Here is a 19,344-nt window from a genome sequence, read left to right as displayed (position 1 = left end):
TGGGAAGAAAGCAAACCAGCGGAGACAGTGTAATGGGTCAGAGCTGTTTTGGTGGCACGAAGGGGACCTACAAAATATTAGGCAGCGTATTATGGCACTAGGTGGTTTTAATGTTGAGTCTGATCAGTGTATCATCATCAACATTTATTTATATAGCGCCAGCAAATTCCGAAGCGCTTTACAATTGGGAACAAACACTAATAAAACAATACTGGGTAATACATACAGACAGAGAGGTAAGAGAACCCTGCTCGCAAGCTTACAATCTATGGGTATATACACACTGTTTGTGTGCTGTAAGTGTAGTGCTTTGCTTTCTACTGACTGCCAAAATTATGGAGTGTAAGATAATTATACATTATTTGAATAGGATCTAAATATACATTTAAGAACCAATCCCATGAAAAAAAAATGCATTTTTTTTTTTACATAAACATGGTGGCATGCTATGAAAAGAATCTTGTAACTTAAAATGTTTCCATTTTTTTAGGCTGCTGTTAAAGATTTATTACTCTGTAGAGTTACCACAGTGTAATGTGGCTGCCATGGCAACCACAGTCACGCGATGTAGTGAGCAGCGAGGCTTTGGAACACCCCTATGAGTTGACTGCACTATGAAATCCTCCCTCTTCTGACTTGACATGACATGCTGTAGTCAGAGTCTGTGTGTGTGACTGGCAGCTATACTATTTTGTCGCGCAGAGATTTTGAAAAGTGGATAATGATTTGTAGCAGGACATGTAATAAAAATGGCTATCGGATCCACCCTTAAAAAGTTACTTAACTTGATATTTAAAGAACAATTGTGGGACTGCTGCTTTAAAGAATATAATACCTTTACTTACTATATTCATACCAGCTTCAATTATTATATTAAGGCTTACCCACACTTATTCAATTTAGAAATACATGCCAAATATCCTATAGCACTGTATAAGTGGTAAGATTACAGAGAATGATATCTACATGCAAACTAACTTCCATTTACAGACTGGCACAAATGAAGGCCCTGCACATGAGTTTACAGCATACAAAAACATAAAACTAAAAACATATGAAACATGGGGACTGCTTGAAGGGGATTTGATAGCAAATTGGTCCCATAGACAAGGTTTAAGAACATAGGGAATAGGTGTCAATGAGAAAGTTTGACAGATGTATAAGGGAAGTAGAGCTTGATGGGTGGTTTGCATTTCATAACTTAGGCTCTAAGTTACCACTGTGCACACACAGACGCTTTCCTATTGCTGAACATTTCGCGCCATTATCATTATAGCTCTGAAATTTGGTAGTAATGCAAGGAATGCAGAAACAAAATTTCTCACATTTCCAACATTACATTATAGTCTCTGTGTAGCTTCCTTTTAATAGGCGGGGAGCATTTTGAAGGTGCATAATAAGTGAACTTCAAAAAGGACATGTGTTCCGCTAGCGAACTGTGAAAATAAAATAGCAGTTTTGCGGTAGGCGTGCTGCTTCAAGCAACAGTACTTGTTCTGTTATAACCAACATGTGGTTTTCACATCCGTACCTCGCACACAGCCAGTTTCTGTTTCAGTTATTGGAGGTGATCCAGGTATTTCTGCACTTGCTATTATTGCACATGATACAGGTTTGCCTCAGATACATTTACTAGCACATTAGCCACAACAGTAATGTGAAAAACATGAATGTAAAAAAAAAAAAAAAAAACACCCCAAAAAATGTAATCCACTTTAAATCCTCTGTATTGTTACTACACCCTGGTTTATTACGTGCCAAGAATGACATATTTATTGGGAAATTCTTCCACTTCTGTGTTCGCTGGACTCCAGCATTGTCTCTAGAACACAGGCCACTGCTTGCCTTGCTGTAAACCATATGGTTGAGATGGAAAGTGCAGAATGTAATTAGAATATCCACCTTCTCACCAGAAGAATGTTCTCTCACACAAACACACACCAGAGTAAAGCTGGGTACACACCAAAGAAAATTACTGCAAATGTGATCTCTGTAACGATTTTACCAAGGACTAAAAGTCCCAATGAACGATTCCTATGTACACATCTACACGATTTACCTTCAGATCTGTGCTCTTCATCTGTCATAACCATCTGCTGAAAAGATTGTGACTCTGCACATTCTATAGAGATATGCTGGTCATGAGTGTATACACACTTCAGAATTTGCACAACATAGGTCCATCATTGATTATAATTTTTAGTCAGTTTATAAAATCAAACGATACAATGTGCTTTGGTACGATAAAACATGATCGTGGGAGTGTGTACAGTAACGCGATATTGGACCAAACAGTTGTTTATTGTGTTATTGGCACAGTAATTCATTAAAATATCTGTATTGTGTACCCTGCTTAAGAGTCAGGACTGATCCTTTATTAGACAGCTGCTGGGGTTCCATTTTCACTGAAACCGTTAAATAGATGCAGCTATACTTCACCCTTCAGTTATAATTCCACACTTAAATATAGCAATATAATAACTAAATATCAAATTCACAGTTAAAGGATAATTATAGTGTAACTAATGTGTAATGTAACAATAAGAGTTCATTTGCTGCTATCAATTATTAAGGTGTGTTTTCAGTTGCTAACTCCTGAGACTAGGGACCTCTAATGTGGGGCAAACTTGGCATCTTATCGGGCTGTAGATAAGAAGTCTTTTTGTGCCCATGCACAAGGAGATTTGCCACCAATTAGGTCTAATGTTCTATATATGAGCACCTTTCCCCTTTTACTTTGTAACGAATATAACATGTTCTATTGATATAATTTATTTCCTGGAGTTAGTATTTATGAAACTTAAATGGAGTTACAAATATTAATGATTACAGGCCATATTCCAATAAATTAGAGTCTCTCTAACCCACACAAAGGACATGTGTTGTCAATAAGACAACCCTGTTCCAAGACAATATTACATCAATCTCTCTCTCTTTCAGTGGTGTGAATGAGGCTCACATAAAAAACACAAAAATGCAGCTCTGCAGTGCTTCGTTATTTGTGCAAAGGCGCTTAGAGTATTTATCTGCACAGCATGTTGGTGGGTGAGCTCGCCCACTTCCTCACCCTTAGAACTGCCCCCGAATTGCAATCTGTGTCTAGCTTTGCTGGATTGTGGATCCAGCAGATACTGGTCATGGATCATTATCAAAGATCAGCAATGCCACTTCAAAGATCAGCATACCATTGTGTACAGACGTGTGTCCCATTAGAAGACTCAGCCAATCTGGAAAAAATCTAAAAAAAAAAACAAGTCCTTTTATGGGGAGAAAATGACTGTGCCCTGCAACAAGGGAGGGAACTTCCCCCAAAACTGCCACCACTCCACCCCTTTTTCCATTTAAATAATCTTGTCCGCAAAACTATATCTAATTTTGTTTATGCTAAAGAGTACTCAGCAAGGATCACCTGTCTAACATGTCCCATCAATGGTGCACACCTATGCACCCATACAGATGCTGCCATTATGGCAAATCCATACACTCACCCATAAAACCATGTGCACAAGTGGGCACGTGATGGCTTTTGTAAACAAGCCTTAATGAGTGCTCCTGATTTTAATCCCATCCTAAGGCTGGGTACACATTACAGGTTTTTCAGCCCACAATTGGGTCAATCGACCGTTCATGTCAATATCGCATTAGTATGTACACTTACATGATGAACCGATAGTCGTTTCATTTGATTGTTCAGGATCTCCAAGATCTTTTCAGCTGACATTATGACAGATGAAGGGCACAGATCGGAGGGAAAATCTTTTATAACGTGTATAGTGTGTACACATGAACCAGCATGCTGATTGTGACTTTTTTTATTTTAGCCATTGGTACAATTGTTGAAGATAACACACTGATCGGAAAATTGTGTAGTGTGCACCCAGCCTAAGTCCGCATATGTCAAGAGAGCAAAAAAGATCCCCTCCACCGCTCACCCATTCCTGAGACACAGCACAACGTTTTGTTCAGGGCTGGGAAAAATATTAAAATATGCAAGTGCAATTTACATTTTGCCCTGCTTGGTACAGTGACTAATCCACCCACAGTAATTCTTGGTCCCAGAGGGAGAAAAACACAATTAAGACATTCTGTACTTTCACATCATTAACAATTTACAAGAAGGATAATCATTTTTTTTTTGCGACAGATCCTCTTTAAACCTTACTTTAGCTGTTCAGACAAAAATAACAAACTGCAGTTACTTCCTGCGTGGCTTTTTGCCATCTTAGACTAAATATGTCAAGAAGAGAACTATTAATATTCCCACCTAAATCTGACCCAGTTTCTCCATGTAACATTATAGCTGGTAACTATAAAAACACGTTTCATAGGAAAACCTTGTTGCTGAGGTGTCCTCTAATTCTAACAATTCTATTTAACTCCATTATTAGAACGGTTTCCAAAAATGTTATACATTTTCTGCAAAGGAATGCGGAGTTCTTGTATATAAGAAAACATCTCTCCTTACAATCACAATCAATAACTTTTCTTTGCCTGATAAGTACCTGAAATAAATAAATTATATATTTATTTTTATATTTATTTTTCTTTCATTAATTATATTACTAATTTTTGCAAAGTAATGTTACTAATCTGAAATACTATTTAAAAACTGCTAATTTTATACAAGTAAAAAGGTAGAAAATGCAATATTGTACTACTAAGAGACACAGTAGTCCTAAATTCTTCACATTGCCAGGATTGAATGCCAAAGAATGATGCCTGTTTGCTTCCTGTATAATTGCAAGCTGTGATTGTAATATCACAGCGGTGGTAAAAGTAATATTTTTACAGAAATGAATAATAATGCCAAAAACTTGACAGAGATACAAAACATGTGTGTGCTGCTCACAGCACCCATGATAACAAATAATACTGTGTAGGAAACATTTACATGTATTGTATGAAAGAATCATCCAGGTAAGTTGAATATTAAATCTCATACCTGAACAGAGCTGCTCGACCTTTGTGTAGTTTAAACACAGAATGTCATTGACCCATGCAATGATGTCATGTCTGCTCATAGTCTCCTGGGTTATCGAGGTAGAGTACACGTTGACCGCCATTCCCCAGCTGTAAAGAGAGAGATGTGATATTTAGATTGATTTCTTATGATGGGATCAGCGCATTTGAGCGATTATGATCTTAAAAGATCAAAATTATAACCCACATGTGGAAGAAATGCATCAAAGCAAATTGCCAAATCATGTATCAAAATAGAATACAGTTGTGATGTATTGTACTGCCTTTAACTGGCAATGAAAAGCAGCTGATCCTTATTTACTAAGAAGCAGACAGAAGATAAGCTCCATGTGCATTTCAATTCCCATTCATTTCAATGACTTTATGAAATACCTCTGGTTGTTTTACATCTCCTAAGTTTATAACATCCGAAATGTGGAAAAATATTAACAAACACCCAATTTATACAGTATCACCCACAATTTATAACTTTGTGACACACTTTTGAAGATAGTGGAAAAGCTTCCCAAAAAAACGTTTCAGTGTTGTTCACTAAATAGATTTCCGCATTTAAATACATTTAGAGCAGGAAGAAACTTGCGGAAAAAGGGTTAAAATAGTTTGTGGATCTAATAAGCAAATGTATCACTCAATGTAACATGACATATGAACACATTATTTATCTCCACATGCTCCAAAATCCACTAAGCACATAGAGGATGATGTTACACATACAATATAAAACGCTTAGAGCACAAATAGGACAAAACAAAGAATTCTAGAATGGATTGCAAATCTCTATCACCTGTAGCTTAACATTGCATCTTCTATAATAAATGTCAGTCCAAATTCTTTCAATTTTATAGCAAACTAGATAGTTTTGTAAAAATTAAACTAAGAGGATTGATCAAGATTTAATAAGCTTTGGATGGATATATTACTTAGGTTAATACTTCTATTAGATAATATTAGTGTCTGTCTACTGTGAGGACACAGGTAGAGTTGGCTTGCAGAACATAGTTTCCTCCAGTTCCTCTCAGCCATACCGGGTTTGGTTTGGCCCTCCCAATGCTGCGTCATTCACAGAGCAACACCAGAAGTCCTTGTGTGGACCTTCTTCATGCAACCAGGAGAACCCATTTTCAGCAAGCCAACAAAAGTATTTAAGTCAAGTACATTTGATGCTTATAAAATCTGAAACGATCTTTCGTGTTTAAGTGAGATGACCAGTCACATGTCTAAAGCTTAAGAGACTGTTTGAATTGTTGAATTCAAAGGAATACATATTATCCTTTTTTTTTTGGGACAAAAACTTCACACCTGAGTAAATATACCCTTATGTTTGTAGAGACACTATTTCACTAAAGATAGATACCTGCAATGCACTTTGAGATAAGTGTAAACAATAGCTTTCAACCACCAATAATGTGGGTACTAATGTATGTGCAATCCTTGAAATTTACAGAGGAACAATTGTCACAGGAGTGATGTATGTACAACCATATACCTTACATTACAAACAAAATGTAGTAAATACGGAATGTTTCAAAGTCTTTCTAGCTTATGTCAAACAATGGTATTGAGGATAATGTGTGAAGAGTGGTTAAAGCCATACTAATATCCCACCACGGTCCATACTAATTTACCAGTAGGAGAACTCTTATTATAGCCTATGGTTGTCACAGACATGTCAAGGCTCATCCAATCCGCTTCCAGCAGACATCCCTGCACAGAACAATTTGTATTTGCGGTCCCCTTGGTGGTGGTGGGACTCCAGGCTGCTGGGAGTTTAGAGGTGTCATTCCACTATTTGGAAGTAGGGGGGACTATGGTCTAAAAAGCAAATTTAATCTTTCGTTTAACAAAGCCAACTGGCTGAAAGAAAAATACTGAAGCTCCCACAGAAGCAGCTAACAGCCAGGCTCATGTACGAGTAAACAAGCAGTTTAATGGGCTAATGCATAATGACTTCCAATAAAAATGCAGTCCAGATATACAACAGTGTGTGGCTGATTTTCTAACATTAAACTAATGTATTAGAGTTTCATAGGTGGTCTGTGATTATTTATCTGGCATTTTACATTAATGACTTTTTTTTGGAAAAGCACTTCAGTTGTATTAACCTGGCCTCCTTTCTGCAGTATAATTATTTATAGTTCTTTGGCCGCAAAATGCTTTCCTACTCTGTTCTATTTATAGTAACATGTCGTTTTAATTTAGTATTTCCTATCAGAAGCGTTTATTAAAAGAATAGTTTATACCACTCATATTGAGGTTTATCTGTATTTCAGTGTGTAAAAACTATAAGCCAAAACCACAATAACATTTTCAGAATTTATTTAAAAGTCATGAACATTTTAATCCTGTTCTACCCACCAGGGAAAGGTGCCCCCTCCCCGAGTAGCTGCATTACCCAGGCTCCTCTGTTTGTCTGAAAACGCGTGTGATAGCCGTGTGCCCGAGAGAAACAGGAGCATCATTTAATGGTGGGGAGCCCGATTTGATTTGCCAGTTTGTATTACAGAACTGTCAGGATTCGGAGCGGACGGCTGCATTTAGTAGCCCCCCCCCCGGGGCTACGGCTAGAAGGGCCACACCTTAGGAAAACATGCAAACATGCTCTTAGGTGGTAGTGTAGCTTTAAGAAATGAAAGTCAATATTAAAAAGTTTATTTTAAGTGGATGGCTTCAGTTATGTTAAAGTGACAAACTTGTTAATGCCTCTGTAAAAAGATCATTTATTAACTTTACTGACCATCTTGCATAGTACAAAACAATGGGAAAAAAGGGGCAAGTGATGGGTATTGGGAAATGGAGCTACAAATAACACATTGCTCTAAGCATCTGATATTTAAGAACTTGAATAATTCAATATAATAGAAAGTAGGTATTTCATAAGAACCAACGCATGCGTACAATATGTTCCTCTGGGATGCCATCTACTCATCAGAAAGTGATCTAAAGTGACAACTGTCCTTATTATAGTAACATATAACTGGCACCGTACTGACTGAATCCACAGGGATATGTGGTCACAGATTATGTATTTATGGGATAGTTCATTATTTTTACATTTTTGGTGTAATGCTTTGTGTTACTTGTATTTAATAAATATCTTAATTGTAGTCAAATAGCTAGATTAGTGGTAGTATTTGGAATGAACTAACATTTAATTACCATTGAGATTTATATATATGTTACCGTGAAAGACCGAAATTGGAGAATGTCGACTTTCACCAGTGAATGTCAACAAACACCAAATACGTCGGTGAAAGATCGAATATTTCATTACATTCTTGTACATTCGGACCCTCACTGGTGTATGTCGACAATTAGTGCATGGTGAATGTCGACATTCACCGGTGTAAGTCAGAAATAAGGATATTTAACAAATATTTCGGACATACACCAAGCGACTATGTGAATGTTGACATTCACTGGTGAAAGTCGACATTCTCCAATTTCGGTGTTTCACCGTAACATATACACTTGAATTTCTTAGTTGTGAAAATAATGTAAAGCCACATTAAAGCTTGTATATGTTTCCCTTAAGGAGTCCATAAACCATCTGAAACGCTCGCCCTGATCTTGGAGCAGACAGATGTGTTAGATCGGGCCATACACAAACATATCATCTTGGTGCAGTCAGATGATGGCAACATACAATGTCAGATGCGGACATCTCCTGAGTGCAGGGCCGTAATGGCGCGCAAATGATTCCCGCTATTTGCCCCAGTTATATATAAATGTGGTGGAGCCAAAGTGCAGCACTACATTTCATAGAACAGGGGCAAGCAGAGGAGAGAGCGGGGGCAAGCAGAGGAGAGCGCGGGGGCAAGCAGAGGAGAGCGCGGGGGCAAGCAGAGGAGAGCGCGGGGGCAAGCAGTGGTGTTGGACAGAACAACAAGGGGGATTCAAGGGGATGGAGAGAAAGAGGGATTTTCTTTGCATTACATAAATATATATAGTACATAAATATTATAAAACATAATAGGTAATTAAATAGAATTATAAAAAATAAATCACTATTCAAAAGGGCAGATTCAATTGGCCGTGATGTTCCTCAGCACATTGTGACCGTTCCACCTTGTGCGTCTTTTCTTAGAAGTGAATTCCCCCCAAAAGGTGGTGATGTCATTATCAGCAATTTTAGTCTCTATTAAATGTGGAGGAAATTTAAAAGTTATTACTTTGATTTTGGCAATGGTGGGGGAAATAGGCCTTTTTATTAAACGGGAATGTTATTAATTCAATGTTGCGGCTGGTGGAGGGGATATGTTTGCTTATTATATGGGAATGCTATAAACAAAAAAAGGATTTTTTTTTGGGGGGGGGGGGGTAGAGCTACATAATAAATGGGAATGTTATTAATTTAATGTTGGGGCTGGTTTGAAGAAAGGAGGTTTATTTATTAAATGTAAACACTATTAATTTCATATCAAGTTGGTTATTGGGGTAGAGTTAAGGAAGCCTTATTATTGGGCTTATATAACGTGGGTGCTATTAATTTAAAGTGGGGTCTGCATGGGGGGCAAAATAGGTATGTGTATTAAATATGAATGCTTTTAATGATATTCTGGGGTTGGGCGACAGAGGCTGGTTTAGGGTGAGGGAGGCCTACACTGTTCTCACACTGCTCAGCTTGCCAGAAGGTGAATAATAATGATCTCTTTTCCAAGCAGGAATGTAACATACTAGAAACCGGCTAAGTAAGCAGCAAGTGAGCCTCAGACAGCAGCAGCAGCACCAGGTAGTGAAAGCTACAAGAACAGGTAGGAGAGCGCAGCACAAGGTTGAAGAATAGTCTTGAGCTTGTAGAGAACTAGAACACCCCACCTTAGATGGCAGCATCTACTCCCACCTAGATGCATATGGGGGGGGGGGGGGGTGCAAGTATTCTTTGTCCAAGGCACCAAAGAGATCTAGCTATGGCTCTAAAAGCACATACTATCTGTCCGACTGGCAACTGTTATATGTAGATCAAATATAGAATGGGATTAGCTGTGTTTTTGGACACATAGATACCACCACAGATTACCTGAAGAAAATGTAAATGATCATGATCATTTCACTAGGAGGACTGTGTAAGTGAGGAGAGGACTTCATGTGAGCAGTGTCATGATGTGAGCAGGGAAATGGAGGCAAATGGGAAGCCACAGGCTGAGAGTTTGATAGTGGAAGACAGCAACTAGCTCAGTAGTGATGTGAGGCTCACGTCAAACTGCTGCGGGAAGATTGTGACAAACGCAACTTTATATGAAACAAAGTTCATACATCCAATTTTAAAAATTCTTAAATTGTTTTCTCTGGTCTTCACTCATGTTTCTGCCATGCACAAACAACAACACAATAAAGTTGTAGCTCACTGTACAAAATAACCAACCTTAGAATTTACTCTCCATTTGGGTACAGGCCACCTGATCTGCCTGATGCAAGACCAAAAGTGCAACATCGCCCTAAGTGCTTTCATAAAAAGTAAATCTTAAATTACATATGCTAAATAAGAACAAATACTGCAACCTCAACAATTTCATGTATTACCAAAGCACAATATATTTACAAAAGGGGTTTAGAAACCCTGGACAGCACTAATGAATAAAAGAAAATATTTGGCAAAGCTTAGAAACACTTGTTTTATAACTTGGAGCTATTTTTCAGTGCCAAAGACTATTCTAAAATTTCCCAATAAATAAAAGCAAGCAGCCAGTCCATGGCACTGTAAGTAATTTGTAAGAATACAAGCTGATTACAGAAGAACATTTAACAGCAGATGTTACCACTATTATAGACTTGGATCAGTCACATAGCCATTCCTATAGTCATACCTTGGCAAATCTTCCAATTCACATACTTTGCATTTCCAAGAACGGATAGCTGATATTGTAAGAAACACAAAGGAGCATTAATTTATGTTTCTCATAAAATATCAGAAAAAAGGTTTTGTAAATGCTACAAATATTTTTATCACACTAGTTGAAGGAAAGGTTGGCAAACCTATATGCCGAAGAGAGCACATGAATACCAGCACAGACCAGAGACAACAGAAAATGGTATTGAGATGCAAACATCACAAGAGCTAAAGAGTTGTCCTATAAATCAGTGGTGAACAACATATGGCCAACGAGTCTCCACATGTGGTCCCCTGCTGGTTGCTCCTAATTGGATGTGGGTCTGCATTCATGTTAAAGCGTGTGTGTGTGGGGGGTGAGACGCCATAGGGGGGAGGTGTGAGAGGGCATGTGGAAAGGGAACGAAGGGAGGTGTGAGGGCATGTGGGGGGGAACGAAGGGAGGGGTGAGAGGGCATGTGGGGGAGGGTGAGAGGGCATGTGGGGGAGGGGGAACGAAGGGAGGGGTGAGAGGGCATGTGGGGGAGGGGTGAGAGGGCATGTGGAAGGGGAACGAAGGGAGGTGTGAGGGCATGTGGGGGGGAACGAAGGGAGGGATGAGAGGGCACGTGGGGGAGCGGTGAGAGGGCATGTGGGGGAGGGGGAACGAAGGGAGGGGTGAGAGGGCATGTGGAGGACTTTTGGAGTACATGTGGCAATTGGGGATTGTAGATGCATTTTGAGGCAGGTAGGGGTCTGAAGACATGTGGGGCTATTTTGGAGCAACTGAGGGCTTGTGATATGAGCCTGCCAAGTTTGTTTACAGCCTTATTTCCATTCTTGAAACTACGGTTAATGTGCAACCCTTTTTATGGTTGGAAGCCTGCATATGTGACCCTTGAGGTTGCTTTTCCCTGATGTAAAGACACAGCTTTAAATCAGTTGTTTCCAAGTGATCCTGATGTCGCAGCACTCCTGATATATGTTACATATTTTAATATATATTATTAAAACATTAAATTTAATAAATCTGTGTAAATAAAGGACAAGCTTGAGTTTTTCCAGTTACCATTATACTATTCATTTAAATACAAACAGTTTATTTCAATGGGTTGTCAGCGTCTGTGTCAGTCTGTCCCTCAATTTCTGCTGAGAATCTGCACAAAGCATCTTTGAACAGAGAGGAGTAAGCACTGTGTTTTGGGAATCTGATCATGTGGGGGATGTAAACATACTTACAGTAACACGTTGCGTTTAATATTTTTTCAAATAAATTACAATCCCAATATTGAAAAATGTAAATAGTTCAGAAAAATAAAATAAACTACAATGAAATGAGTGAGGTTAGTAAGGTTATATATATAATCAGCAGGAGTCACACTACAGATGAGATACAGCACAGAGAATCCATACACACACAAACACACACGTAGATGTAGTTTTGCTAGAAGGTCCCTATAATTAGTACCCTCCACCTAGAACATGTGGACATATGCCCCTCTTGCATACATTCAGTAAATAAAACACATTTGCCCCTGTCCCATAGATTATAAATTAATGTTTCATTCCCAGATACAATAAAGGGAAATAAGTTATTTGTGGAGTTGCTGCCAGCATGCCCCGCAAGTCTCAATTTCAAAGTTCTCTTGTTTTTGGTGATTAATTATACAAGCCATAATGTAATGTCAATGAACACTATACATAAAACACGATTTCTTAAACTTTCCAACCAGCTGTGTTTTCTTTCTATGTTATGAAGAGCAATACAGAAAATGAAGCAATGCGGAATGACATTGAGTGCATAGACAGCTCAAACCATCAATCACATCAGTTAAGTCTGAGTGCACACAACAACCTCCACATTGTACAGATCTGCAGCTGACACTCTACAAGCACTGTAATAAGCCCATAATTAACCATGTAGGAAAAAAGAGCTTAGGTCACTTACTGTAAACATATACCTTTACACCTTCACTAATAACATACTCGGAATTAAACAAAAATCCTGTCTGAGCTATAAAATAGACATTTCAGGTTCTCCTATCAACAGTCTTAAAGCTGAATAGTGGTCAACACCCACATAGAATTGAATCTACCTATAACATGTTAAAATAAGTTATATTGTTTTTAATAGGGTAGAAATAAACATATTTGACATAACACAACAATTAAATTTAAGTACATTTTACACACTGCTGCAGAACATATTAGTGCTGAATACATAGAAATAACAGCTTATATGTTCAATGTGCTATCCTAGTTGTACTCAGAAAATGGCTTCATGTACAAAACCCATTCCAACATATCAGGAACACATCTGACACGTGACATTATCTTGCACTGACAGTCAGTTGCAGTCTATCACACAGCACAGCAATGCATGTTCAGCTTCTGGCAGAAATGATATACTGACAACTATTTAGGGCTCAACTATGTGGGATATCTTGCCTTGGTCTCACAAGTTATATGAAGTTGTTTTGTGACACATCTAACAAAACAGATGTAACTTGCCCCATTTCCTTCCCCAGGATGCATCTATTTCAGTCTTTGGGACTGACTAATCAAAAGAAGAAAAGCCCTTTTGCTAACTGACCCAGGTGAGGTGTTTTCACTTGGGAACGGACTTTGTTTTCACATTTCCCAATATACTAATGGTCACATAACCCCAATGGTGCCAAGTACTTTGTTTTGCTTTTGCATTAGAGGAGTTATTTCATTTTATCACCTCAAGATGGTATTAACTAAAGAGAAGCACTGAAAAAATATTTTACTGGTTAAATAATATATTTATTTCACTGCAGTTCTCTTATAAATAGGGTTATTACCCTGCCCTCTAGAAATAAAATTGGCCTGGCATGAGTTGGTCAGCTTACTGTATCGCAGTATGTGGAACTAACATTCCTTGTTTTTAATACAACCAGCCTGGATTAGCTACAATAGCATTAATAGGGGGAATTCAATTCCCTGCGATGTTCTAAACAGCGCGGGCTGCGCACAGTTACCGTTACTACGGAAATTTCTGTCACGTTATTACTGTTACTATGGTAATATCGACGCTGATTTTTGCTTGCAGCTCTCTGAATTTCCCCCATAATATATTTGGTGAGCGCAGGAGACCCAACGACATTCTGCTTTCAGGAAAGCTTGTTTTTCATTTAATTTTCAATGCTCCTTATAGTGACATCACAGGAGCACAGAAAAACCTTGTGGTTATACAGTCAGGGCTCATGTAAAAGCTTATATCTGTTAATTTCTTGTGCTGAAGTGCTCTGTATATATGTAGTACAGTGCTAGATTACCGCTGCTTAGCTCCTGAAAGGAGAGTACTTTGAGGAAAGCTTCTCAAATTTACAGCACATAAGGGAGTGGCAGAAATTGTTATAATATGAGTAATTTCTATGATTCTTTCACCCAGCAGATAGCAGTTTATAAAATCTGCTGACCATTTCTTCCCACTTGCTAAAAGAACAATCACTTCCAAAGTATTAATATTTCAAGTAGCACTGAATAAAATATTGAAGCCGATTTGGACATGAATAACAATTACATGTCAGGCTAGGTATTTGTTCTAGAAGTTCTACATTTTAAAGATATTTACTTTTCCATTTTACTTTGTTTGCTTGTTGTAGGCGATGGAGACAGAGACAGGCAAATTTAGCACACATTCCAGTAAAGATGGTGTAAGCCACTGTAGCCAAAGGCTTTACAGTTTAAGCACTGTAAATTAGTTTTATATTTACATGTATGCCAGGGAATCACTTTAATTACTCCACTAACACAAATCTTAACCCAAACAGCTGACTCTTTACATGGGGCTTATTGTAAAAGAAAATCCATCCGAACAACTTAACATACATCATCTTATTACAAAGATACAGTATGTCCCTTAACAAGAAGACATATTCTGAGCTATTAAAGCCAGAGGACTTCTCATGAACATCAGTACACACTGCACATGACCAGGTCTAACCAAGTGCTGCTCTTCACAAGGACTTACTAAACCGCAGATTTGAAAAAAAAGGAGATGCTGCCTATAGCAACTAATCAGATTCTAGCTGTCATTTTGTTGAATATACTAAAATAATGCTAACTAGACTCTGATTGGTTGCTATAGGCAACATCTCCATTTTTTTAAACCTGCAGTTTAATAAATATACCACTTAGAGTCTTGGAATAAAGCCAGGAATAGGGATTTCCATACACAATATGTGTGCTATATTATTATTATTTATATAAATAAATCTGACCAATCCCTGGTCGCCATGGCAACTGAGTAATGAACCCATTTGTTTGAAATGGCATGTCCCACAAATTGTCAAAACAGCACAATTAAAGAGAACATACTGGGAACATCATGCATTTGACTTATTGTTTGTAAACTACTTCATAGGGCATATAATAAAAATACTCAAGAAATTCTATTGCTCTATAATCTAATTGACAATTATTTGTACTCCTTCCCTATCTCGCTTAAATGAATGAATATATTCTCAAGGAGTTATCCATAAGTTCTAAAATGAGTTCTGTGCTTGTATGGGTGAGTTTCTCACAGATCATGCCTTACAATTACACTGCTTCCAGTGATCAAAAGAACAAGTGAAGTTTCTCCTTCTGGACTCAATTGGGCCATTGTAACCAAACATTCCTAAAGAGCATTTAAGAGTGCCAGGGGAACTGAAGAATTTCTGTACAAATTACAAATCTCAGAGGCTTGCCATGTCTTTGGGGAACCCCTTCCAAGTCATGAAACAAGCTTGGTTATAAAGGCAAAGAAGTGACAGTCCTTGTCTTCTGGCAGAAGTACAGACAGAAGTAGACAGACTGTACAAATCATTAACCTGTGCATGCTGGATTTCAAGGTTTGTACACTACAGGTGATTGCTTATTGAGAGTATGTAGATTTATGTCAATTAGAAGACTTTAAGTCCAACAAATCTCTAATAGTAAGCAGTGGCCTTTTGTAAAGCTAAGGGCTCAGATTTACTAAAATAGGGGGTGGTAGCTTGGTACAAATAACATTTGAGACTCCTTTAATGACCAAAACGGAGCTTAATCCGCCTAAGAGAAGACAGATATTACGTTTATTTCACAATAATCAATAATACCATCCCCTCTGCACCTCCCCACACAACACTGTTCTGTGATAGCTGCGTTTATTAGTCTAAACAACTCTGCGTTAATATGCGTTTTTCCTACATAGAACAGGCAGTGTAGTAGCTAAGCTCCCGACACACAAACATGGATTTGTTCTGGGAATGCTGTCAGCAGTGTTCTCAGAGCAAAGCTGCTCTTATGTGTCAGGAATTTATCACTTAATAGTTACGGAGCACACCCACTACTGGCTCTGTGTGCTTGATGCTAACTAAGCGGTGGTAGTCTGTTTCCTGACATCCTTTTCAGGGACTCTTCTTACCTCTACACCGTGATGATGAAAGTGCATTTCCCGACATGTTCATCTTCCCGACTGTTGAAAAAGCTGACTTTGAAGATATTCCACAGATCGAGTGGTCTGCACTCAGGAATGACGTAAGGTGTAAAAGCGACAGTGTTGTTGGTGCAGTTAAGGGGGCAGTGCAAGTACACTGTGGCTGGACAATGTAGAAGGATTATTAAAAAGCACTGTGGGTGCGTAGTCTAACGAACCTCTAGTCTTTTCTAGGGACACCTGTAAGGGAGGTATGGGTTTTGCTTCAGGAGACGCGCAGGTCGCGGTCCTTCCACTGAGCCACCGGCGAGATACAGAGAATTGATGGTAGTCAGTATAGCCGGATCAGCAACGTACAGGCAGCGGAGATACACGGAAATGTTCAGAAGGGATGGTCTAGGCGAACCGGGTCGCTAACGTTCAAGCAATACTGTACACAAGGAGGATTCCGGAGGAAAGGTCAAACAAGAAGGATTCGGTACCAAAATAGTCAACAACAGGAGCAAGCAGAAGAGTAGTCAGGCTAAGCCTAAGTCATACACAGAAGATCACAAAAGCATACACTGGAACGCCGATGTTGGTGGTCCCAATACTCTGGCACCAGTATGTCTATAAATGACAGAACAATGTCGGGCAGATTCTGAAGCGTGTCTGCACTCACGACCAGCAGTGTAGGCAGATCTCCATAGAGTTTACAGAGTCACGATCGTTGCAGCAGATGGTTATGACAGATGAAGGTAAAAAATGTAAAATTGTGTAAGTGTGTACACATGAATCGGCGTTCAATGGGGACTTTCAGTTGTTGGTAAAATCGTTAAAAATATCGCACTGGAAGAAATTTTCTTTAGTGTCTACCTAGCTTTACAGGAACAGTAATGGTCCGGTCAGAGAAATAGGATTGCCAAGTGTAAGAGTAGCAAAGAGTGATCTAGAAAAATGATAGATAAAATTAGAATAATTATGCAGTAGTGACCTCCTTTGGTTTAGCTGTGAGTAGGTTATTGACTTCTTTGGTAAGGGTTGTTTCTGTGGAACAACAGCCCTGAAAATCAAAGTGTATATGGTCTCTTAGAGGAAAGAGAAGTCAACAACCCCAAATGAACATGTTTTTCAAGTAGTTTAGATGAGCAAATGAGCAGTGCTCTTAAATGATGGGTCCAGAGGGGTTTTTTGTTTTTTTAAATGATTGTTGTGATGATACCATGTTTAAAGAAAGATGGGAGGTGCCAGTGGAAATAGGCTGGTTAATGGAACATGTTAATGTTGGTATAAATGTTTACAAGAGAGATAGAAGAATTAAATGGGCAGGAATGGGATCAAGAGGACAGACAGTATCTTGGGATTTGGAGAGAGACTATTTGTTCTGTTGGTGGAGATGGGGTGAAAGTTATGAAGTGGGTAAGATAATGGAAGAACATTGGGCAGACAATAAGCCTGTGGCCATGTGTCCCCTAGCGTAGGGTTAATTAAATGTTGAAATTTATACATTAGGTGCACTGTGCCGAACATTGTATTAATGTAAAATACCTGGTCCAGAGGGGGGGCCATGTAATGTATAAAGTGTGCAAAGGTCCAGGCTGAATCACATGTAAGATTAGTGAATCAACCAGATTGTCTCTCCAGTGGCTAGGACAGTATAAAGGGAGACACGGATGGGTGCTCTATGTAGACTGGTCACAAGGGTGTATTTTCTAGTACCCATGGCGACCGAATTTGTAGAGCCCTGTCATAGTACAAAAAAATATCTGTCATCTCCCATTCTGCTTTATGGATACCCTCACCCCAACACAACTGACATTTTATGCAAAGGAAGGAACAAAAGAAAGACTCCAGGACACAGTAGCACTGGAGAGATGAATGGAAATGTCATTACAAGATCCTTTCCGATTCTAACACAATGTGACTATGTGGGAAATTCAACAGCTCAATAAATGTGAACAGACATTTTTTACACTGTGAAACATCCCTATTTTATAAATGCTGTTCATTTTTTTATTTTTTTATTTTACACAGTTCTGTAGATATTTATGATCTGCATAACAATGTGTAACGTACTATAGTCATTACGTTCCCATGTAATATAGAATGCAGATGTATAACACAGATGTTTATCTACAAGCCAGAACTAATACAATAAGCTATGCAGCCATTAAATCATTATACTCAGGCATGTCAAAGAGAATGGGAATAGTAACTATGGCCACAATAAGAAACAAAACAATGAGAATTTTCAGAACATTTTCCTGTGTTAATGAATGCAGATGTCAGTTATCTGCATGCTGTGCGTCCACAATTAATTTTTCTCTGACATACAGTTCCCAGAGTTCAGCTGAAAACATCACAGTCATCCACCTGGCAGTCTATAAGACCATTAACAAAATGTATTCTGTGCTCAGAGCAGAGATCTTTACAGACTCAGCCATCTAAAAGGTGTTTACTCATTTTCAACCACACATAATTTTATCACATTTCCTGGGACAAACTATCTAGATCTCCATCTCTCTATATATAGTGTATGTGTGCGCGAGAGAGTGTGCGTGTTCCAATGGGCACCCAGACAAACCAATTGTTTCTTGTAGAAAAACCAAGTACAATTCTTATAAATATACCCCCCAAAAAGCATAGTCCTGCGAGCACCTTTATATCTGGTTGCTTGTCCTCCCATCCTGTGGATGGATGGGGAGGGGGGCAACACAGTATTTGGAGAGCCCTGGTGACAATCCAGTACGTTTTCAGACATGGAGTAAAATGTGTATTTAACCTCAATAAATTGATTAAACAGCCAAGGAAGCTTTAACTTGCATATTATAGGATGCTTTGCAATAAACTCAACATTATAGAACGGGATCAATACCATTGCTTCCAATCCCCTGAGAATCTATGGCTAGATAATAATGTCCTCCTGTTCCACCTACAGTTTGAAATCACTGCGGTCTTACAGGGAATTAAGACATTAAATGAACTTACTGGCTATGAAAATTGCTCCTTCTTGTTTAGTTAGCCTGGTCACATCTAAACAAACTTCAGTTAATATTTCGTACACTCGTATCACTTCTTAAAGCTTATATGTATGTATAAGACATCTGTGGCTATTTACTTATCAACCCATTGCGACATAAATATAAGTGTAATG

At 38.5% G+C, this 19,344-nt stretch overlaps 1 protein-coding gene across 2 annotated transcripts in view; it reads right to left on the bottom strand.

Annotated features, from left to right (window-relative positions):
• MAPRE2 (microtubule associated protein RP/EB family member 2) overlaps positions 1 to 19,344 on the bottom strand; it is a 124,120-nt gene that overhangs the window by 39,832 nt on the left and 64,944 nt on the right. For both annotated transcript variants that reach the window (XM_075213490.1, XM_075213489.1), the window contains exon 2: positions 4,943 to 5,070. In XM_075213490.1, coding sequence (XP_075069591.1) covers positions 4,943 to 5,063 — 121 coding nt within the window. In that variant the 5' untranslated portion in view covers positions 5,064 to 5,070. The remainder of the gene's footprint in view (positions 1 to 4,942; positions 5,071 to 19,344) is intronic.

Source organism: Mixophyes fleayi, chromosome 5 (genome assembly GCF_038048845.1).
Source record: "Mixophyes fleayi isolate aMixFle1 chromosome 5, aMixFle1.hap1, whole genome shotgun sequence".
In the NCBI taxonomy this organism is placed as follows: Eukaryota; Metazoa; Chordata; class Amphibia; order Anura; family Limnodynastidae; genus Mixophyes; species Mixophyes fleayi.
This window is presented reverse-complemented; position numbering and strand designations above follow the sequence as displayed.